Source organism: Urocitellus parryii, chromosome 10, assembly GCF_045843805.1.
Source record: "Urocitellus parryii isolate mUroPar1 chromosome 10, mUroPar1.hap1, whole genome shotgun sequence".
In the NCBI taxonomy this organism is placed as follows: domain Eukaryota; kingdom Metazoa; phylum Chordata; class Mammalia; order Rodentia; family Sciuridae; genus Urocitellus; species Urocitellus parryii.
Window position 1 is genome coordinate 112405648 of NC_135540.1, and position 23623 is coordinate 112429270.

General features: G+C 41.3%; 2 protein-coding genes across 3 annotated transcripts in view; one reads left to right on the top strand and one right to left on the bottom strand.

Moving 5' to 3' along the window:
- Atp8a1 (ATPase phospholipid transporting 8A1) overlaps positions 1 to 4604 on the top strand; it is a 214804-nt gene extending 210200 nt beyond the window's left edge. For both annotated transcript variants that reach the window (XM_026386651.2, XM_077803452.1), the window contains one exon: positions 39 to 4604. In XM_026386651.2, coding sequence (XP_026242436.1) covers positions 39 to 136 — 98 coding nt within the window. In that variant the 3' untranslated portion in view covers positions 137 to 4604. The remainder of the gene's footprint in view (positions 1 to 38) is intronic.
- Positions 4605 to 10348: 5744 nt separating this feature from the next.
- Positions 10349 to 14771, bottom strand: Shisa3 (shisa family member 3). The gene is made up of 2 exons (XM_026386667.2): positions 14184 to 14771; positions 10349 to 11690 (listed from the first exon to the last, which is right to left on the bottom strand). The coding sequence occupies exons 1-2, from the start codon at positions 14455 to 14457 to the stop codon at positions 11251 to 11253; spliced, it is 714 nt and encodes a 237-aa protein (XP_026242452.1). The 5' UTR covers positions 14458 to 14771; the 3' UTR covers positions 10349 to 11250.
- Between the last annotated feature and the right edge of the window lie 8852 nt (positions 14772 to 23623).

Here is a 23623-nt window from a genome sequence, read left to right on the forward strand (position 1 = left end):
TTCATGATGATGATTTCTGTTTTATCCTTAACATACAGATGGGTATGCTTTCTCTCAAGATGAAAATGGAATCGTTTCACAGTCTGAAGTGATTAGAGCCTATGATACCACAAAACAGAGGCCTGATGAGTGGTGATGGGGAGGGGCTGGCTGAGAGGCAGGCCCTGCTACATCTCTAAAGAGAGCCACTGCAACCTAAGGTCGTCACTGCAATCTGCTGACCAATTCCAGTCTGGTCTATGGAGAGGAAAGGTGGATCTGAGCTCATCTCCTTGATGGGCCTTCAGATCCACGTACATTACAGACATAGTGCTGTGTAGCTGCACTGTAACACCATCTTTCTCGGATTTTTAAAGTGTCCGCTAAGGCTTTGTATACAGAAATTAAAAATGACCTCGTGTCTTGCCGGAGTGTTTTCTTAATCCAAGAGCAGGTTGGTCTTCTCACACCATTGCTCTGGGTCTGTCACTATCAGTTCACTGGCTGTACCACAAGGCAACCAGCCATTTGGAAGCTCTAAAAATGGTGTTCAGCTAAAGGTACTCTTGATATCTAGACCTAGATTTCAGGATATGCTGAAGCAAACCAGCATTCTTAAGGAACTGACTCACCTTACTGAGCATTTCTAAACAAGGCATTAATAAGTGTTTGTGTCAAAAATTGTCTTGATAAATGTTTGCCAAAGAAGTTCAGTAAGTGTATTTCTCATTCAGTAGTCATTTGCCCAGAAATTTAAGAGAAAGTTGACTTCCAGTTCTGCTGTAAGATCTGCATGCTTGACTTTTCAAATGTGAGAGTGATTTGCAAAAATTAATATTTCAAGGCATTTGCTACTCCAATCTGTGATGTTGCACCTTCGGCCTTACAAGTGCTTCTTTGTCATTTGTGTTGTTTCTTTGTTCAAGTTAAAGGGCACGTGTGCTAATGTGACTGTCGTTACAATGCTGATTTTTAAAATTTTATTTATGTCTCAGTCATTTCTGATAGTCTCATCATCCCTTAGACTTTTCTAAAAGTCTGGCTTCCGCTGTAGATTGAGTGATGTCATTTTGTCTTAAAGTTTTCCCTTGTAAGAAAATTATGCTTATTACACATTTATGTGGGGTTTCCAAAGCTTTCTGTTAAGATACTTGGAATAATGTGTCAGATCAATGCATGGGCTTCTGTAATGTGCATAGGCTCAGCTCTTGTAATGTGTTTTGTTCTCACTATTTGTTCCCACTAGAGATGCCTGCTCACTTACGTGTGTGTGTTACGGTGTTACGGTGACTGTCTCTGTCCTTAAGACTTGATTATTTCACAGTTCACTCATCAAGCCATTTCCAAAATTGGTCATGTACTGCTTATTAGGACAAATAAGTAGTACACTTTTCCCATTTTAAAAAATGCCTATTTTACCCAAGCCCATAATGCTACAAAGAACATTTTCATCATGAATAGGGTTCATTTAATGTGTTTTAAAATGTATGTTCAGCTTAATTTTTTTCAGCATTTCCATGATGTCTCCTGAAAATGCCTATTTTGCTACCAACGATAAATGGTGAAGGGGCTGTTTAAAAAACACAACCAGTTTTCTACACTATTTTTAGAATAATGCTTTCATTTAAAAAGAAAAAAAAAAGGAATTCTAGTTTTCAGATATATTTCAGAGATAGAAGCAAACTTTTTTGCCTTTTATTCAAAAGCCTGTTTGCCTTTAAGTGGACTTACCAGCAAAATAGGTAATACTTCAAAGAAAATCCACTAGAATTGAGAAGACAGATGATTTCCCAAACTGTCCCCTGAGTTTCATCACTTCATATTTTTCCCCCTATTTCTGGATCAAGATTTAAAATTATCATGTATACTGTTTCTTCCTCTGTATGTGCAGCCAGATACCAGTATGTACATTTCTACAAATAAGAGGTCATAACACATACACACAGTTCTCACCTAAAGGAAACACGGGGGTTTACACACTTCAATTTTCAGACCCTTCCCATTTGGGGATTCAGATTAAGAGAATCATGAATCAAAACATCTAGCAAGACCCCCGGTGTAGAGTCTTAAGACCATCTTTGAAATTCTGAAATCACAGACTTGAACTGTCAAATGGATATTCAAAGAGGCTCTTCCTGGGCCTCCCCGGGTGGTAGTTGAGGCCAAACCACAAAAATCCGCAAGAAGGAAGAGCATCCCTCCAGAGAAATACTCCAGAGCACTTGCAGAGAAGAGCTGTTTCCCTGTGCCCCACCCCTCATCAGTGGCACCCTTCTCCAAAATTTTAGAATCAAATCATTAGAATAGAATTGAATTTTCCAACTGAAACATGAAAATTGAAAATTTTAATTTTATCTTGAAACATGGGTTGTTTTGGTGGAGCTCTTCAACATGAAAAGAACACTCCTGGTTAATCAATATACACCTTCGAGATCTGAAATGTGACTAATTTATGCCTTTTCATCCCATGATTATTTTTGAATAATTGATGTTAAGTCAATCTCTTTGCTTATTGGGTGGGGTTAGGGATAGGAGGCAGGGAGTGACCATTTTGATAAAACTTGAAATACAGCATTGCAATTGCAGTAACTTTATAGTAGTACTTAAATTAGAGAAAATACTCCCCCCAAGTCTTTAACCTTCCTGAATTGGTAAAAAGACGCACGGTTTTACTAGGATGAAAATAACCAGTCAAAGTGACTTTTAACATGTATATTCTGAAACAAAGGACACGTACTCTTCAGTTTCAAAGTCCCTCGTAGGGACCCTGGCAAATGCTAACAATGTTTACAATTCAGAAAATACTGTGTGTAGTAGAAAATCCTCACTCCTTTAGCATTGGAAAGTTGGGAGGTACTTCTTTAATGTTGGATAGTACAGAGTGGTATTATTATGGAATTTCTAAATGTTTTTTATATACATATAAAAATCTGTCGGTGTCTCACACCCAGAAAGATGCTATATTGTAGAATTTATTAGCAGGAAAACAGTGTTTCTCAGGAATGTAGTAAATTTTAAATTATGAGTGTGCTTCCTGTCCTCCCGCCTCCACTCCAGGCTCTGGAGAGACAGTGCCAGCACTGTTGCTAACTCACTGGAAAACTTTCTCCTAAGCGAGTCAGGTTCGTGTGTATTCTGCTAAGTAGGGTGAGCCATTTACACGAGTTGTATAATCAGTGAGTGGAATCAGTGATTCCTCTTAATTTCTGGGGAGGGGGTGAATTATAGAAATCAGTCCGTATTCTATCATTAAATTTTATATTTTAATCTTTCAATTCAGCCTTCTAACTATCCAGTAGGAAAGTCACATGATAGTTTGTCCTACATTGTGTGCACTTACAACCTGTCATTTAAAGTGTTCTTTCGGGAAATGAATGCTAGTCAAAAAGTAATAGATTGTATGTTTGTAATTTATAAATTATTTATAACAGTGTCATAAGTATTACAGGTATTACAAATCATCGAGGTTTATTTTCATGCAGTTGCCCTTAGGTAGTTCTTGGTTTTAAAATTTATTTCATTAAATAAATCTTTAATCTTATAAAGAAACATCTACACAAAAGTTGACCATGAAAATGCCCAGCCCATTCACATCACAATGACCAGGTCTACGGAATTCTTTTTGGAAATTACTGACAGTAACATCATGCAGTTCAGTGCCTAATAAATGCTTTTTAATAATGAGCATTTCTATAATGCCTCTTAAAGATACCATACTCTGATTTTTCTCACATTAAAATAACTGAGGTCCCTTGTGAAACTTAGTTATACTTTGCTGCATTTTAATTAACCTTCAACAGCTATTAAAATGGAATGTAAGCTAAATTTTGAAGGAAAGGAAATAAATGTTTTCCATTTTTCATCTTGATTTATTTTCCGTATGAGAGCAGCTGTGTTTTTGATAGCTTTATGGTTTGCATGAATTAATATTTAAAGTGATCTAGGCCAGTGCATGGCTATTGCTATAAACCTAATGTTTATTTCTGCCCTTATCAAATCCTGAAATTTAATATTCAGTGGACACATTAATTGGTCCTCCATACAACATTTTAAATAAATAAATAAATTTTACAAACAAATTTGAACGAATTTAATTGATTCTTTTGTTTAACTTGCCTCTGAGAACTTTTCTTAATAAAGCTCACAGAAGTTCTCAGCAAATAAATTTCCCTTAAATAGGAAAAAAACTAGATTTCACATTTGCTTATTTTGAATCAACAACAACTTTCCATAGGTAAGTCTGCCCTTGCAAAGATGTGGGCAGATTATTAAAAATATCTATTTTTATGTTTCATGGTTCTAGAATAGAAGCCATAGATGTAGTAAATACTGTTTGTTGTTTAACTACTTCAAGCTTCATTTTTCACATTTTTAGGTTTATTAAGTAAAAAAAAAAGGCAGCCTTGGAAGGCAGCTATGGAAAACTGCAGTTTGCATTAAAGATAAAGTAGTATTTTCAGCTCCATAAGAAACCATTCCTGCTGAAACTGCTGTAGAAATCGTAAAGCTGCATGAGTGAGGAGTGTCGATTTTGTGATTATAGTAGTTTTCTCAGGTTTGTTTATCTTGATGTAAAATGCACTGTGTTTTATAAATAGTTATTAAAGTTGAGTAATATTCATTTCTATGCAGTGTTACGTGTCTTTGGCCTTTTGTGAATGTGCATGTTTTAAACTGCAAATTTTAAACATTTTGTCCTCTAATTGTTATTCAAAATGAAATAAACTTTACCATTACATAAAGAAAGTTGTAGAAGTTTTGTTTGCTAGTTTTAGATTTATATCCCTTTATAAATTCTTCAAATCCCAGCAACTAGTCTGAGGAGGTATATCCATTTAATAGCATTTTAATATATTTTGTCTACAACCCCCCGTGGTATACAGAATATCCCTTCATTTTAATCCAACTAAGTGAAACATGAGATGAAGTATATTAACGCCAATTTGGTAAGAGGGATTTTGTCTTCAGTCAGAAAGCCTCCCAGGATTGTCCCCATTACATATTTAAATCAACTTGCAAGTGAACAGCTAATTCATGTCTCCATTCTTTCCTGTTGGATGAATTTCTTAGGTTTTCTAAACTGATTTTTATTTTCTAGTGCATGAGAAAGTGGCCAACTTTCACCAATAACATTTGAAGGAGGTAACCAAAAAGTGATAAAATTGAACATATAACCAAAAGTGCAGGAAAATACCAGAAATAAGAACAACAGCTTATGAAAAATAAGCTTTCTTGGGCTGGGGATATAGCTCAGTTGGTAGAGTCCTTGCCTCGTATACACAAGGCTCTGGGTTCTAATCCCCAGCACCAAAAAAAATAAATAAATAAAGACTCCTTTTGTAAAAGCCAAATCAATGAGGTTTCAATTCAAATCAGTAATTTGCTGGAATAGGATTAGTTCACAGAGGGGCACCCGGAGTAGCAATTTGATGAGCCGCTGATTTTTTTAGACTGAGGCCACAAGTGTTTAGCTGTTTGGGCTCCCTGGTCCTCTTCACAGTCTTTCCAGGGACAATTGGGTGTGGGTGTACAGACAAAGATACAATTTCTGGAAAAGTTATCATGAATTGTATCATATAATGTTCATATTCAGTACCATTCCCCTTAAAACAAGCTGTGTTTATACTGACTGGTTCGTTTAAGATACCTTTACCTACCATAAAGGAAACAGCAAATTTGAAATATATTCCCATAAATCCAATACATCACCCCACTTAAAGTTTGTTTTGTTTTGCTTATGGCATTTCTCACCTAAAGCTTCCGTTTCAGTCACACACAGCCACCTCACTTTAATGAAGAAATGTCGTCCTCACCTGGATAATTTCACAAGCCACTAATCAAAAATTGTTAGAAAACATGAAATACTTCTTTACATTCAGTCTATCACTCTCAAGTATAAATTGTGTAACTTGCAAGTCAAAGAATTCCCTATCGTAACTAATTAAAACAACAATAAAAAAGAAAAAAAAAGAATTCCCTATCAGAATAATTTCATTAACAATGAACATTTAATTACAATCTTAAAATAGCCACACACATATAAAAATGTTAAGTTTGTTCCTTTAATCGCTTAACATGCCTGTTAACTCTTACTTTTCCTGAACATATGCTAAATAAACTTTTTATATTATGCAAAAGTAAACAGCCCAACCCAATGAAATGGACCAAATTCTTAGTTGTGTTTATATACACTTTCAGAAAGCTTTTTGGATGACCTTCTCATTTTAAAACATTTCCCACAGATTCATCTCAATCTGAGAAATTCTCCAGCAGAAGTAGCTCATAATAACATCAATTAAGAGTAAATATGAGAAAAATAAGAGGAAAAATCTGTTCATTGGGACAACAAAAGCATATTGACTTTAAAATGAATAATAAATTTTAAAACAAATTTACTGTGTTAAATATGTTTTCTGAAGCACAGGATAAATGGCCCATGCTATAGTTTGGATCTTGAATGTCCCCAAAGGCTCTTGTGTTGAAGGCTTGGTCCTCAGAGTGGTGATGTTGGAAGGTGGTGGAAACTCTAGGAGGTGGGGCCTAATGAGAGGCTCTTAGATCATTGGGGACATCCTTTCAGAGGGGGTTGGGCAACCCGGGCCCTCCTTCATTCTTGCTTTGCTCTCCGGCTCATGGTGTAAGCAGTTTTGCCGTGACACACATTTCTACCATGATGTGCCCAAAGCCATAGGGTGACTTATCATGGACTGAAACCTCCAAAACTGAGAGCCAAGGTAAAGCTTTTAATTTTACACAGATATTTCATTCTAGTAATAAAAAGCTGACCAATGCCAATTAGGATTTCCCACCATGGCGGAGGCCTTGGCAGTAACAGGAAGTTAGCCAGATGTCAAAAGGGACCATGGGTTATCAAGGACTAGCTCTATCAAAAATGGGTCATTTTCTCTGCTCCCTGCCCCTCATCAAGAATGATGTCTGCCTTCCCACAGTATTCAGTCTTTCATTTTTATTCTGTGTTATTTTCTCTGTGATTTATCATTAACTTACTAAAAGCCCCTCCCTGCTAGAATGCAAATAATTTGAGATAGTCTCTTAACTGCTTATTAAGGCAACCCTGAGCAAAAAGGTACTATTAATATCCCTGATTTACAAATGAGGAAACAGCAGGGGCACAAAGTCAGTACTTAAGTAACAAAGCCAGAAAGCTATAACCCAGACGCTGGCTCAGAATCCATGCTTAACTCCCCTCTGAAGTCCTAAGTTTCTGACATGTAATGGGAGAAATGTGTATCATAGGATATATCTTTTCATGTTTTTGGTACACATTTTCTTATTGTGGCACAAACTCTATTACAACCCCAGGATATGTATGAATTACATAATCATTTTTTCCCAAAGTCGATTTTCTGAAAAGGAGGTTGGATTATTTTTCCTGAGAAAATTAGGCCGTCAAAGACCAATGTCACAAAGAATATGCAATTGCTAAGCAGAACACCTACATTCAAATCTTGGCTCTACTATTATTGTCTATGTGTCCTTGGACATGGTATTTAACTGTCCTGCCTTGATTTCTTTGTCTCTAAGATAGGCCTGGTAACAGTCCACACTTCATATGAAAAGATACAGTTCATGAAGCATTTGGGACATACATGATGCTTAATAAGTGATTTCCCATTACTGGCATAACTAACTACTTTTCAGAATAGAATTCTATTTTTCCCAATAATCATGGTTTTAGGAGATTGTACTCAAATTCTTTGTGATAGCAATGAAAGCTTCAAACAAATTTCCACTGGATTTTGTGGTAGTGGCAGATGGTGGGGAGCATGTCCTTGGAAATTTCAAATGTTAAGCAAAATAAGCCAAATTCAGAAAATCAAAGATGGTATGTTTTCTCTCATGGAAGCTAGAGAGAAAAATGAAAAAGGTGGCAGAGGTGTGGGGGCAGAGCTCATGAAAATCTAAGGGAGATCAGCAGAGGGACCAGGGGAAGGGAAGACAGAAGAGAAAGGGGAAATACTGGGGAATGATACTGGTTTAATTATATTGTTCTATTGTGTGTGTATGACTATGTAACAACAAATCCCACCATTATGTACAACTATAATGCACCATTAAAAATATGGAAGGAAAAATGAATACCATATTAATGAGGTACACAATATCTCCCTAATTTTAAACAATTTATGGCCAGTTAACTTGATTGATTGATTGGGGCATCCTGCTAAGGCAGGCAAAATTACAGATACAAGCTCACTATGAATTCCTTAGCCTTTGTGCCACTGATGGACATCAACTGCTCTCCAAAGGAGTGGCAAATAAAAGCACAACCACTAGAGAAACCTGGTGAACAAGATAGTCCTCAGAAGGAGCAGTCTCCAGAGGACACTGTGGAATGGTGTGTTGGGGGAGAGGGGGTCTTTGGTGAAGAATGTTTGGGGTGGTGGTGGGTATGCTCCTGGCTTTCATTGTAAGGAACTTTGTTATAACAGAGATCCTATACAAGGCATAGGGCAGTCTGCACAATAAAGACTTATTATCCATCAGCATGACTTTGAAATGTCCCACCATTCCCATCAGTGGAAAACGCAATCCCACTCTGCCTGTGGACAAAGTACTTTTTGCACTACCTTCATTTTAGATTGAATTTTCCAGCTATACAACTACAGTACAAATCAAAGGAAAATCAAACTTTGCTTTGTTTGAAGAATTCACATTAATAGCTATAGTGCAACTGCTTTAAGTTGCCAGTCTAATAAACCTGCATCCACCTGTAATTGGAGCTGTTACAACACTGTGATACTGTATAAGGGATTATTATCTGAGTCCTTTGTGAAGTCTGTCCAAGTTGTTATACTTCATAATAAGTTAACATCCTTTTCTTTCTCCTTTCTATTTACCATCAGGACATTGCATTGATTTTTTTTTAATTATGGGTATTGTGAGTTATATTCTCTATGAATTTCATTCTCAAACAGTGAAAGTAATGTCATAAAATATTTGTTCTAAGGAAAATCCATTGAGTTCAGTGAGGTTGAGAATCACCACCCTAGAGGCCAGTCCTCATGCCTTCGAAATCTCCATTGTATTTTGTACCTAGAAGCATCAACATCTCAAAGCAGGTACCCCTGATGTTTGAATCTGTTTTTTCATACCAACTCCAGTACTGACTAGCTGTGGGTGGGACTCTGGGCAAGTTACTGCATGCCTCTGTTACCAAATCTGTAAAATAAGAATTCTTATAAAATAGGAAGTATACATCCTCCTTGTTGAGGTTGTTTGGAGGATGGAGTGAGTAAACATATGTAAGTGTATAGCAGAGTGCTTGGCTCATAATGACAAATCAATAAGGTTAACTTAAAACTATAAAAGGAAGCCAGGCACAGTGGTGCACACCTGTAATCCCAGCGGCTCAGGAGGCTGAGCCAGGAGGATCCCAAGTTCAAAGTCAGTCATCAGCAATGGTGATTGATACACTAAGCAACTCAGTGAGACCCAGTCTGTAAATAAAATACAAAATAGGAATGGTAATGTTGCTCTGTGGTCGAATGCCCTTGAGTTCAATCCCTAGCACCCCCCTCCAAAAAAATAATCTATAAAAGGAGCAGCAAATATTAATTAAATGATACAGGAGCATGCTCTAAAGCATGCTCACAAATGTTTTTCCTTTTGCATTCAGCTGTTTCTTTAAATTATTTTGAAAAATCTGGGATGTCTGGAAGTCTCGCCACTTCTAAATATGGGAGAAACAGCACTCCTCTACCACTGGACTGGGCAAGAGCAAAAGTCTTTGAACTGGTTTCCTCAACAGAAAAACAAAAAGGCAGGCTGCTCAACTCTAGGTCAGAATTCTACCTCTCTCTAGTTTTGAAAAGGAATACTGAGGGTGCTATGTGTTAGTATAAACATGCCAGCAGGAGAGAACAAATAACTAAAGGAGCAGGAACAAGTCCAGGTAGGTGAGACCAGGCAGGCGTCCTGTCTGAGAGGGCTGCTGGACCCCACGGCAGCATAGGACTCACGGTGCCACATCTTCTATATGTCATTAGAAGCCAGAAATGCAGATCCTTAGGAGAATGTCCAGATTTTTAAACTCTCATAGGCCAAATGACACATCTAAGGGCTGCAAGCAGCCCATAGTCTAAGATGGCTATAAAAATCTACCTTCTTTGTGGTTTTCACAAGCCCTGATACAGATATTTCTTTTAATTTTAAAATATGAGCTATGTGTTAAGTAAAGGCATTTCCTTTTATTGAAAAGCAAAGAATTATCACTAAGGAGATAAAATGAAGAACTTTCATTTAATATTTCAGACAGAGTTCATGAAAACATACTTTATTTATTCTAACCCAGCAGCATATATACCCAAATACGTAGTCATCAGACATGGAATTCGGTGGCACTTGAGATACATAACATTAGGGAGGATTATAGCAATAGCTAAACTTTGAATTCCACAGTTGTTATTAACATAAAAATTACAGTGTGACTACTAAATAATTAGTATCGTCAATGTGGTAAATACATTAAATTACAAATCTTTACATTTATACATAACTCATTTTACAAATACAGGTTTTAAGACTCAATTGTCCAACTTTCATTTAAACACTAAATGTTGCTGAACAAAAAGTCTGCAATAAATATTCCCTCGGTGGGAGGGGGAAGCGATTTTACGCAGAATCCGTGTTACAATGAACGTCTATGTATTTAAAACTTTAAACTCTTCATGTGGTTACTGAAACCTTGTATTCTGAAAAGAACTCACTATAAACAAAATTTAGTTATTAATTTAAGAAGTAAATGTTCTCATCATGCTAATATTATTCATGATATGGTTATTCCCCAAATCATAAATAGATGGTTCACTGCCCCCTCAATTCACTTAATAGTTAATTTTTAAGTGAACCTTTGATAATTACAATTAGGTCTTTTTCCTTCCTTATTCACGTATGCATTTGTATTACAACTCGATAAGCATATGAAAAAAGAACATGTAGTCATTTTCTAGGCAGTATAGCTGAGTTACCCAGTGAAATATTTTCAGCGAGTTTGCAACTTTAAAGTCAAACTGCTACATATTTTGAATAAAAGGAGCATATATTGAAATGCAATGGTCATCAGGTTTGCAAATCCAGACCTTCTGCGATTAGACCCAGGAACCTTAAGACTAGAAGGAGCTGTATTTTCCCAACACTCTCTTCCAGGACAAGTATACCAGGTAAAAGTCCTCAGAAATGAGTGTGGCAATGACAGCAGTGTGCCATCTGTCTGCCATTTTACTGTGGTGGGTTCTTGGCCATGACCTGTCAACTGGAACTGAAGTCTGGACAGCTCTTCCCAGGCAGTGGGGGCTCCTGTTGAAGTGGGTAGGCAAAATATTGGGGTGACACCAGGAAACCTGACGGTTGGGTCAGGTGGATTGGATGGCCGGTAGTGTAAGGTGGGGGTGGTGAAGGCACAAGGCAGCTAGGTTCAGCCCTGGCGAAGGAGAACCTACGGATGGAGCCACCCGTGGAGCTGGAGCTGGTGGCTGTGCTGGACTGCCTAGAAGGTGCCCTGAGGTTTGTGGAGGTCAAGATCATGGGCAAGGTCTCTGTCTGATAGCTGCGGAGTGAGAAGCGGATGGGCTGCTGCGAGGGCTCCTTGGGTCTTAAACAGGTGCAACAATAAATAGCCACTAAAGAGCCCAGGATGATGAATGCAATGAAGATGGAGCCGACGATCAGGAAAGGGACATACACGGGCTCTAAAAGGCAAAAACAAACATACACGGATGCTCAGATAAGAGGTTCTTAAGCTTGAAACTGTGCTTGGGCAGCTTAGGGGTGGGAGGCAAGAGGTCACTATTACCACTACTGCAAGCTCAATTTTCCAGAGTTATTACTGGTAACCTCCAAAGTGCAAACTGTAATGACAATATGTTCTTGCTACTCCTTGAAGGGAGGAAGCAAACTGATAGTATAGCCTCTGTTAGCAATTAGCCATAGTATTGCACATCTGGAAGTCAGAAAACAACAGAATCTATTCTCCAGTACACACAATGGAGGGCAAGGGTGATTTTTGATGGTCACTATAACTGGGTTTAAATCCAGGTTTTAGTAGTATCATGGTGGGAGACTTAGGACTTTAATCCATCTCTTAGTCTGACAACCCATCTCCTTCCCAAGAATCTACAATCTAAGCAAAGAGAATCCAACCTGTTAAATGAGACCCCTGGGATCTATGAAACACCAGAAATAGCAGCATAAAGAAGTCCATAGTGGGCCCCAATTTACTATGTCTCCTCTTGCATCACAAATTGTCAGCTCTGACTGCTTCTATTCAAAAGTGATTTGGGATACCTAGTCCACCTGCCACATCTCTTTTCATTCCTGCCCAAACTCTGGGAAGGTCAAGGTGAACTGTTGATAGATCTGGATGCAACCCGGACTTTCTGTAAGAGCAACCATCAAACAGAGCAAATTCCAGTTTCCTTCTCCCTCTACAGGACAGACAGTTTTCCAGGTCTCTCTCCTGTCTAACAGAACCACACTGGGATGCAGCCTACAATTCAGATGTAGAAGACAGAAAGTCTTTGACTAAGGCTCTACTGTGTGCCTGGCTTACTTTTCCTGATTCAAGGCTCATGAAGACTCTGTGGGATGTGCAAGCTCTGATGTGGAAATCTATCAGTTCTTTACTTCCCACAGTCACAGTCAGTGACTGGCAGATAATCATCAAACACCTTTCAGTGACCCTCCTTCTCCCATGTTAACAGCACTGGTGTGGAAGGTACACAGTGAAGGTGAATATCACTTTCTGATCACTGTGATAAGCATTCATATACACTCCTTTAATCAGCAGACTAACTCCTTTGAGAACAATATGCCTATTTTAAAATTGGGAATAAGCCCAGAGCTGTTAAGTAATTTGCCCCAGGTTGCACTACTGGAAAGTAACGGCATTTCCACCCATCAAGGGTATGCCTGATCTCAGACTCCCGTAGGTAGGGAGATTGATCAGTGCTCTTCCCTGCTGTCCTCTGGCACCAGAGCAGCCAGATAGGAATCCCTGCTGAGCGAAACCTGTTTCCCAGGGCAAGTGGAGGGAAGCCAAAGTCTATATTTTGCTAACATGCCAGAACTGCCTAGAGTTCCCTACCTTCCACTTCTTTTTCTCCAGGAACTGCTTCCCATATCTAGATGGGAAAATTTGACACCCACTCCCAAGTTAAATCCCAGGAGAGTCTGACGGAATACTGAAAGGAGAGCAGGCTTCCCTTTCCTCTGGTCATCTGTTTGGGGGACTGGGGACCCAGGCACTGTTAAAGAACTCTCCAGCTTCTCCCAGACTTTCCCTAGGACCTTCCCTTGACGGCTTCTGGTCTTAGTCAGGAGTCCTGGGGAGTCACCACTCTCAGCTCCGCCTGCTTCTCCGGTTTCCGGGCCATAAAACCATCGCCTGGAGCTCTAAAAGTTTTCCCTGATGTTCTGATTCAGGTGGAAAACTTTTTTCCAAGGTGTAAATTTCCTCTGCTGGGGTCGTGATTTATTCTGCTCTGAAGTGAGCGGAAATTCGACCCGTGTTTTCCGACGTGAGAATAGGGGGCGGGCAAGCCCCCAGCGACCCTGTTTTCTAAATCTCCACCTAGAAGACCTGGGTATTTCTGAAAGGCATGACAATAGGGGTGGGCCTGGGAGGGTAATACGATGCAGAGAAATGAAAGGAAGTCGGGAGAATGGGGCATGGGCTTAGAAACGCTACCAAAGGATAAAAGGGGGCTGAGGGGGTTGGTAAAAAAGAATAAATTTTAAAAAAGGAATGGCTGAAGTTTCTTACCCCTACGGAGCCACAGATGAGCGCCTGACGAGAGTCGCGCTCCCCGGCCAACGGAACTTCCCAAAGCTCCTGAAGTGACTATGGAGCGCGTTGGGGCGCCGGGGCGCCCCGTTAAAAAAAAAACCGCCTAAAAGGCCCTTTTCTTGGGAGCTCCAGATGTCATCCCCAGGGCCACCAGGTGCAAGCCCTTGCGACTCTCTCTGTCCCTTACAAACTTTTCTTGGGCCGACACTGGGAGACTGCGTATGGCGGGAAGCCGGACTGCAACCAAATAGGGCCCTCTTACCTGATACGCGACCACCCACTCCAATCTGAATCCCCTACCCTGCTGCTTCCACTTTGCCTGCAGACCCAGGGAGGCCTGGCGCGCACACACTCACGCGCCTGTGGAACGGTCTCCCCGCCCCGGCCCGGCACTTACGCGCTGTGATGCCCGGGTGCTCCAGCTCACCGCGGTCGTTGGTGCAGCCTCCCTGCTCCAGTCTGGCGTCGGCTGCGGCACAGCAGTAACGAAGCGCGCAGGAGCCACAGCAGATAGTGGCGTCCAGCGTGTCGAAGTCCTCCGGGCACTGGAAACCCTCGTGGTAGTTGCCCTGCACGTCCACCCAGCCGTGGCAGTACTCCCCGGACTGCTGGGCGCCCGCTGGGCCCCAGCGCAGCCAGCCTAATAGGAGGCAGAGCGCCAGCGCCCCCATCGCCGCTGGGCGCCCCGAGCGGGCAGGAGGGGCTCGAAGCGAGAAAGCGAAGTGCTGAGCGTGGGCCTCAAGCACACCGCGGTTCCGCCTCACCCCGGGCACCACGCGTGCGGCAGGTCCCCGCAATCAATGCTACGCCCTCGTGGGTTAGCAGGGGCCGGGGAGGCAGCAGGGGCTGCGCTGCGGGCTCCGCAGGCAGGGGGTCTGCATGGTGCGTGGGGGCAGATTGGCTAGAGCCCTCAGGAGGCGCCGGCCGAGGCTGCTGTTGGGGCTGCTACCGCCGCCCTTTGCCCAGATCATTGCGCTCTGGGAAGGAGGGGAGCACCGAGTCCCTGGCCACCTCTCTCTCCACTCCTCACGCAAGCCATCGCGTCCTGGGCTGTCAACTCCAGGGCTGCTCAGTGTCCCGACTTGTGGTTGTCGCCGGGTCCTAAACGGAGCCCGAAGGGAAGAGAATTGGTTTCCCACATGCGGGTCCCCCGGACAAGTGGCTACTCAACCCCCGCCCCTGTCTGTCACTGGAGCTGGAGACAGCGGGGCCGCGGCCAAGTACAAACGGCCTCCTGGTTGCTGACAGCTCTGCCTGCAAGGCGTCCTTTAAAAAGGAAGAGGGAGGAGGAGGCGAGAGTTGAGAGAGTCCGCCCTCCGGGGTCGCACCGCCGGAGCTAATCACAGCGGCCGGTCCTCTGCACTTTCTGGTTCGCGCGCCATCCCCCGCCTCTCCGCAGCCACCCCCGCCCACCGCGCTCTCGGGGGACTGAACTCTAAACCTGAAGGGACCGGGCGCTCTCCCCTACACCCTAGTTCTTGCATAGCTCGGAATACTCGGCAGAATGAGGCTGAGGGTTGCCGGGTTCCTGCGTCTCTCTACGCGCGTTGGCTCGCGAGTGGAGGTATTGATTTTACTTCTTATCGATTTAATAAGAAATAAATGATAAATAAACGTGGTGAGCGTGGTGACTAAAGTTTGTCGAGTCATCTGTCTTCTGTTGCTCAGACCCGGGTTCGTCCTGGTACACTGATTCTAAGGGTTCGGTACCGATGACATTTTTAGTGGCAGTCGACTTGTGCACCGAACTTTTTCCACCTCCGCCTCCGCTTTTTCATACATCGACACACTCTCGCCCTTTCCCCCACCTCTAAGCCAGGCGCCGCAGGGTGAAGAATCACCGGTCCGCTCCACCGAGCTGAGGCCAACTCGCAAAACCTCAAAGAGCACGACTTCTCAGTTCACGCCCGCAAAGGAAATAAAAGGACAAAATTAATGATAATTGAGCAGATCTGAACTTCTGTTCGGGCAAAGAAACACATTTATTTAAATGATGTGTCCCCTGTGTGCTATTTCCAGGGGCACTGCTCCTTTAGCGGCCTAAGTGCCTTGTGAAACTGGAGTTCTGTGAAATCTGGGCTCAAGTCAAGAATTTCTTTTTACTGCATCCTGAACTTCCTCTCGTCGTTTATTGGTAGGTGCGGGGTATCTTCGTCGTATCTCCACATATTTGTTAAACACACTGAATACTCGTGCCACTGATTTAAATGTTGGCAAGTTGAGTGAAACAAAAGGAACGCAGTATGCAAAAGGCACCAGCAATACAAGTGTAGAGTCCGAAATATTTATTACTCCCGCAGCTTCCTGACAGCCCCGAGTCGATCCTAGTGAAACCTTTTTGTTTAACCTTAAATAAAATGATTTCTTAGAAAAAAAATCTAAATTGTATTCCAGGTAAAGAATGACTTCTGATTTCTAACCTTAAATCTTGAGATTATCACTTAATTATAAGGCTATAAAAACAATTGCCTATCATTCTACACGTTAAGTAGAACCATGTAAATATTTAACACTATTGCACCCTTTGAAAAAGACATATCTTAGGACAATAATAAGCTATTAAGTAAAACCAAATTAAGCCTAGGCAAGTAATGAGAAAGTTTTGCTTGGTTTAGTTGAACAACTTAATTTAAGCATATGGGAAATTGCTTTGCAGAAATTTCTTAGGTTCTGGGTTTTTATTTACACATACATAGAAATGTTCTTTCCAGGGTTAAAGTTGGCTTTTTAAAAATCTGTTTTGGTTTTTTTTTTTTTTTTTTTTTTTGGAATGTTGGTTGGATTGTTGTTATATTCTGAATAATTAAAGGAAAAGTCATTCACAACCACAGCAGAGGTGAGGGGTAATGACCCTTATAAAATGATAAAACTCAAAGACACGTTCACTGCTAATAACTTTCCCAGCACCACACCTCTTCATATTCTTTTTCTTAAACTTTAGAGGACTTTTATTACATTGCAACCTCATGAAGTTGTACAACAGCAATAGCAACTTCAGCAAGTCCCCCAAGGGTCAGGTTTCTCTCATTATCCAGCTGTTCTTTGATAGCATTAATATTTTAAGGAGTGATTTGTTGGCGCTTACCTCCCATTAATTACATTCTCTATGCCACAGTGGGATTCTTTTCCTTAGGACACCAGCTATAATTAATTTCCTCATTCAAAGCCCCTGTCTATTTGACTTATTTAGAGGGCATTTCACCCAAATTTAGTTGGATGATATTTACTAATGAAAATAACCAAGCCTCCAAATTACTTGGCACTTCATAGATCTGACATGTGTGAACATTAAAACATCTGTGTATTGTGCTTTCACATCTAGCTGCAGATTCAAAGCCTCTCTAAAACCATTACACTAATCCACTCAGGGAGTTGCCACAAGGGAAAATATGAGCTTGGTTCCTCGTCATAAAAGCTCTCTTCAAACTTTGCATTGACAAATCTGAACTTCAAAAATGCTGCTCTAAGAATATGCTTTGCCAAAAGTAAGAGAATATACCTTTTTTCAGGCTTACAAACATGCAAATTTCTGTTATTCTGTTCCCCTTTGAAGATTAAAAAGTGCTCAGAGACCCCCCTGTAAGACTCCAGGGGAAGGTCTTGGAGACAGACGATAAAATCTGTACTCTCTGGAATATCACCTAGGGGTTTGAGAAATGTTATGTTTTCCCTTATCTTGGTGACATGAATTCCATATTTTGGTGAAGAATACAATCACAAGAGATCATTCACCCAGTCTGGGCTCTCTTGTGGCCCTGGCTCCAGGAAATTCTGTAGGAAATGAGTTAAATGATACGATGTCTGGGATCTGCTTTAATAAACACCTGCAAGAAAGAGAAAGGACAGGGAGAAAGAAGGAGGGAGGTAGGAAAGGCAGAAAATAAAAAAGAGGAGAGAAATGGAGATGGGAAGACAGGAGAGATGAAACTGGAACACAGCTGGCAACATGTTGATAATTGTAGCTGGGTGAAGGGACTGGTATAAAAATACAATTCTATTTTATGTATAAGTAAAAATTACATAACTTTTTATGGTTCTGGGGATTGAACCCAGGGCCTGACAGATGCAAAGTACCAGCTCTACCACAGAGCTACACCTCCAGCCCCATAATATGTTTTATTAAAATCAACAGGAATCAGTACGATTACGTCATGCAACAGGCACTAGACCGTATTTTTAAATCATGTTCTGTTCACTTCTCTCTGTTGTATGTTCTTCAGAGCATAGTGAGTGATCTGAGTTAAGGGAGAAGCAAAGAAGAAAAAGAGGAAAATATGGAGGCATCAGAAAGAGTAGGAAAACAATAATATAGCAAATAAAGGCCAAACGGGACAAAAAAAATGGGGGACAGTTCACTTTGCCTATAGAAGTCCCCTGTGGCTCACTTGCATTGGACCCAGAAACAAACAACACACACAAAAGTTCCTCAATCCTTCCTCAGCTTCTTACCTGGGGTGATTTGTTATCACTGACTTTCCTTTAATTACTTTGCAGGCAACTTAGTGGAATTCTCTTCCATGGGTCCCTTGCCATAAATCTCTTATTCCAGGCCTCTGTTAATCTGAGTTATTTGAAAGATGTTTCTTCTCAAATTTGCTCTAGCACATATTTTCCACTAGAGTATACCTAGGTGCCAGGAAATATAGGCGTATATTCTCAGACCTGGGGGAATCTGGCGCCAAACGGGGCCCCTCCTCCTGCCCTGGGTATTAGCCAGCCTCAGTCTCTTCATTTATAAAAAGAGGGGATTAGACTAGGGCCCTTAGGGCAGAGTGTAATGGAATCACCTAGGGATCTAGTTAAATCACAGATTTTGATTCATAGGAACTGCAGTGGGGCCTGAGAGCCTGCATTTCTAATGAGCTCCCCCGTGATGCTGGGATGCTTAGGCTGCCTTTTTGAGTCCCTCTGGCTTTTCCTTGTCCTTGTCCCCAACTTCAGAGGAAGGAGTGAATAGAGCCAAAGGACATGCCCACTCAAAACCCCCCTACCACTCTCTGTGTCCCAAACCCCAGCACTTCCTACTCAAACAAGCCAAAAGTTGCTTCTAAGGTCCATAGAAACTTCTCACTGGTTGTAAAAGGCCCTGTGGATAGGTAGTTAAAAACTTATACATGCAGGATGGAGGGGTCCACACACATATTTGATGGTCTCAGAAATGGGAAGAAAAGAGTAGGAGGAGCAGATTCAGACTGATGGCTCCCATGTCTAGCTTTGTCCTGGCTTACAAATGTTAGAATGGGCCTGTTGCCTAGTGCATGGTAGAGACCCCATAAATAGAGAGAAAATAAATAAACGACTGAATAAATGACAAAATCAATATTTTCCCTTAGTAATTCCATAGCACTTAATGACACATTGTAATTTTGTGTTTAGACATCTGTTGTCCCCATTAGCCTGGTCTCCTTTTTCATTATTCTATTCCGGGACCTAGCAGAATGGCTGGCACTTAGTGGGGGCTTCGTAAATGTTGAATAGATGAGTGCAAACAATGAATGACTGTTTGAGAACATGTTGCAACTGAATAACATGGTTTCACAAACAGGTAGAACTGCAGCAGAAGAGAGCAGGGTGAATGAATTTTCAGGGCAGGGGGAGATTGTTGAGTCATCTCCCAATGACTTAATTAAACTATGTGTCAGCACCATCAGAAAAGGCAGTCACCATCTCATTCCCTATGGAGATGGTGGTGACACTGTCCAAGGACACAGGGATATGATGCAGAGAAAACTGACCAGCATAGTAGAAAGAACACTCTGGTTTTGTGTCAGTCAAGGCTGGGTTAAAGTGTGCCTCTTCTGATCACATGACCGTGAGCCATGCTGGTTCCACTACTGAATTTCAGTTTTTAATTCTTTAAAACAAATAATCCCTACCTTGAAGGATTGCTATAAGGTCCAAAGGAAAACCTGGCACAGAATTGGAGCTTCATAACCAGTGGGCACTATTGCCCATGACCAGCCCATTTCAATCTTCAGTCAAATAATCATCCTAAGTTTCCTGCTGATCAGAATAGGCCTATTCTCTGATTCGTTTGAATGGATTATTTACAGTTCCCCATCACTCATTCCTTTATTCCTTAAATGTGTCCTTCATAACTACTGGCAACTGAATGTTGATTATTCATTTTTAAAGCTGTTCTCCTGAGACATGCCCAAAGCTAGGAAAGTGGAGGATAACAGTGTGTGTCGGACAATCCCAGTAGAGGGACAGACCCTGCTGGACAGACCTTATTTCAGCTGGATTCCTACAAGGTAGAGCCTCAAGCACAGGTGGGCATTTAATAAGTATCCGATTAGTCTGCGATTCCATATTATGTCAGTTGAGATGTAATTTATTAACCTGGGCTCCTGGCATCCTTCCAGTTCATGTATAATAGAATGACATTTTTCATGCAGAAATATAAATTAAATTAATTGGCATCCCTATTTAATTGAAACTTCCTTGACAGTAGATGGATTCTCCCCCAACGCCACCCCTTTCTCAGCAAGGGGTATTTCCTTCTGAGTTCTTACAGACAGCAGAGAGGCCAGCCCCAATTCCTGGGGCTCCCCAAGGAGCCAGCTTTCAGCAAGGTTTAGAGCAGCAGGAAAAGTGAACTGACCCTGGCAAAATGGTAAGTTGCTGCTAAGCGGCCATATGTTCTTTTGGTGGGGAAAAGTTTTCAGAGGAGAAAGAAAACAGAGGGTTCTTGTCTTACTTCTGTCTTCTTATTCTCTTCACCTTGACCAGCCTCAGTAGAATGTCTTAAAAATTTTAAGTCATCTTTAAAGTTTATAAATCATATTGAATTCTTTCTAAAGCTCCTATAGAACTGCCATCAAAGATATCATTTGTTTGGTTTGGTTTTGGATTTTTTCCCCCTCAGATAGTCTATTTGTTTAGCTCTGTAGGCAATGTAAAGAGTGAATAAGACAAGGTTGTGACTTCCACACTTAGAGGTCGACCTAAGTCTTCTCTGTCTCAGGAATACAGAACATATACTTGACCTTGGCTTGCAAACACCTGCTGTGAATTATTTGAGACACTCAGCCAAGAAACTTGAGTGTCATAGACACAATCAAATATGCAATATGGAAATTGAACCCAGTGTTCCATATCCCTACAAGCAAATGGGTCAATGATGCCATCTTCATAAATGACAGTATCAGAGTTTAACACCTAGCATTGATTAGTGCTTGGGGATTGTTTCTGACATATTTGCTCTGCGCTCTGATTTTGTCAAGTCATTCATTCTGTAACCACTCCACTTCATACTTCTTCAGTGTGCTGTTTGCAATCAAAGACAAAAAGAAAACTCATCCTTGGCATCCTACTTAGCTTCTCTATCTGAATTGGGCTTGACGTAAATTCCACAGCTGTAGCGATTTGTAATGCTATTCCAACTTCGCATGTCAAAAACTAGGATTCAGTAATCCTTTAGTTTATATGCCACACTCTTCTCCTTATCTTCCTAAGGAGCATAAAATGTCACAAAATCTCATAGTAAATTGTTTTTACTTTCTTGATAAGGATAATTTATGCCCCCACATACACAGAGAGCCATTTTTCTATACCTGTCATTTATCTATCATCTATCTATCATCTATCTATCTCCTTTGATTTCTTTCCTGAGCAGAACACCTCCACCTTACCCTAGTAATAGTATGCTACCCTCCCCACTCCATGGGTTCCTGGAGTGACTGTCAATCATGGTGCTCTCTCTGGTCAATACTGGCCATGAGATCATACCAATGCATTCAAAATTTCTCATGTGTCTGGATTTTGTGCTCAGTGCTGGGATGAGCACATGATTCAAGCATGGTCAATCAGAATCCTTCCATGAGATTTGGTATGTGGACTATGAAGGACAGGGGAACTTCTCTTCCTTTTACATTTGTAAACTGTGCAGATATTTGCCTGTCATGATTAAAGACACTGAGAATCAGGTCAACTCAGAGGCAAGAGAAGAGGCAAAAGGAAGAAACCTGGAATGTTTGAGTTCCTGGACCTGACTCTGCTTGGAGCTAACACATCCTGGTCCTCTCTATTATAGGAGACAGTACTCTCTTACACTTTTGGTTTAAGCCAGTTTGGGTTAGGTTTTGATCACAGCTGAAAACATCCTGACTACTACAATAAATATTATGAAAGACAGCTTTAGAAAATGACTGCTGCCTACGACTGGGAGACAGTAAAGGAATCAAAACAGAATGACATCAAAGCACAACAGGGGGAGCTACATCAAGAAGGGACAAATGCTTTGTTCACTGTATTAGGCCTTCAGACAGTGTATGTCAAGGTGAGAGTCACCATACATTGGGGTCATGAGATCAATTTAGTGGAACATGAATGGCATTTGTAAAGGGATGAGAAATAGAGAGTACATCAAACATTAGAAAGGGAAATTTTATTTCCTGACGTTTAACTTCAGGCACCCGTGTAAGATATAAAATGACATTTTTATTAATTTTTTATTTATATATGGCAGCAGAATGTATTACAATTCATATTACACATAGAGAGCACAATTTTTCATATGTTTGGTTGTATACAAAGTATATTCACATCAATTTGTGTCTTCATACATGTACTTTGGATAATGATGTCCATCACATTCCACCATCATTTCTAACCCCATGCTCCCTCCCTCCCCCTCCGACTCCTCGGCCTTATCTAGAGTTCCTCTATTCCTCCCATGCTCCCCCACTATGAATCAGCTCAGTTGGTAGAGTGCTTGCCTCACATGCACAAGGCCCTGGGTTTAATCCCCAGCACAACATGCACACACACACACACACACACACACACACAAAATTATCTTTGTGCTAAAATGCCTTTTTTACTGAGGGGCATGATCAAACATTTTAAAGCCACTGCTTAGAACACAAAGCAGTGTTCTATTTTGCATCATAGCATTGACTAGAAGTATAAAAATATTAGCAAATTACCACTCATATGTTCAGAGAAAAGAACTATTTTCCATAACTGATATTCTGTCTTTAGTATGGTAGACATGTCTGTGTGAGAGAGATGGGTGGACCTCATGCTTGGAATTAAAATGATTAATTAGGGTGTTATCAGCCTCTTCTTACACCTGCTTCCTCGAAGTTATTATTTATTTACTCCAAATTTATCTCTAGCAGAGTTGTTTGGGCCTGTTATGGTTTGAATCTGGAATGTTCCCATCAAAGCTCATATGTTGAAAACATGTTCCCAATACAGCAAGGTTCACAAGTGGGGCTTTTAGGCAATGATTGAATCATGAGGGTTCTGACCTGATCAGTGGATTAATCCTCCAAATAGATTAATCCATTGATAGCTGAATGGACTTCTGAGAGGTGAGGCCTAATTGGAGGAAGTAGGTCACTGAAGAAGGGAGTGACCTGGAAGGCTTTGTCTTTTCCCTGGTCCCCCCCTCTCTCCTTACCCACCACTCCACCTTCCTGGCTACCATGAGCTCAACAGCTTTCCTCCACCACAGCCTTCCACCATGATGTTCTGCCTGATCTCAGGGGCCAGACAATGGAATTGGCCAATCATGGACTCAGACCTCTGAAACCATGGGTCAAAATAAACTTTCATCCTCTAGGATGTTCCTGTTTGGTATTTTAGTCATGGCAACAAAAAGCCGACTAACACAAGGCCCCTGGATAGTCCCTTGGGTATGCAGGATAGAGTGTCATCTTACCTCTGCTTAAGAGGGCAGGAGAGTCTGGAAAGCACCTCTGCTCTCCAGAGGCACCTGGGCACCAGTCCAACTAATTTCTTGAAGGAGTCCATTGAAGGAGCCTGTGGCAGGCAAGCACTGGCTTTACTTGTTAAGTTTGGAAAGGGACCAGGGCCCTCCCTTCCAAG

What these genes read in the sequence shown, in the direction of transcription:
- Shisa3 (XM_026386667.2), bottom strand. Translation starts at nt 14,457, where the DNA reads ATGGGGGCGCTGGCGCTCTGCCTCCTATTAGGCTGGCTGCGCTGGGGC. An exon ending in GCACCCGGGCATCACAGCGC is followed by an intron (nt 11,691 to 14,183) that starts GTAAGTGCCGGG and finishes TTTGCCTTTTAG; the next exon opens with AGCCCGTGTATGTCCCTTTC.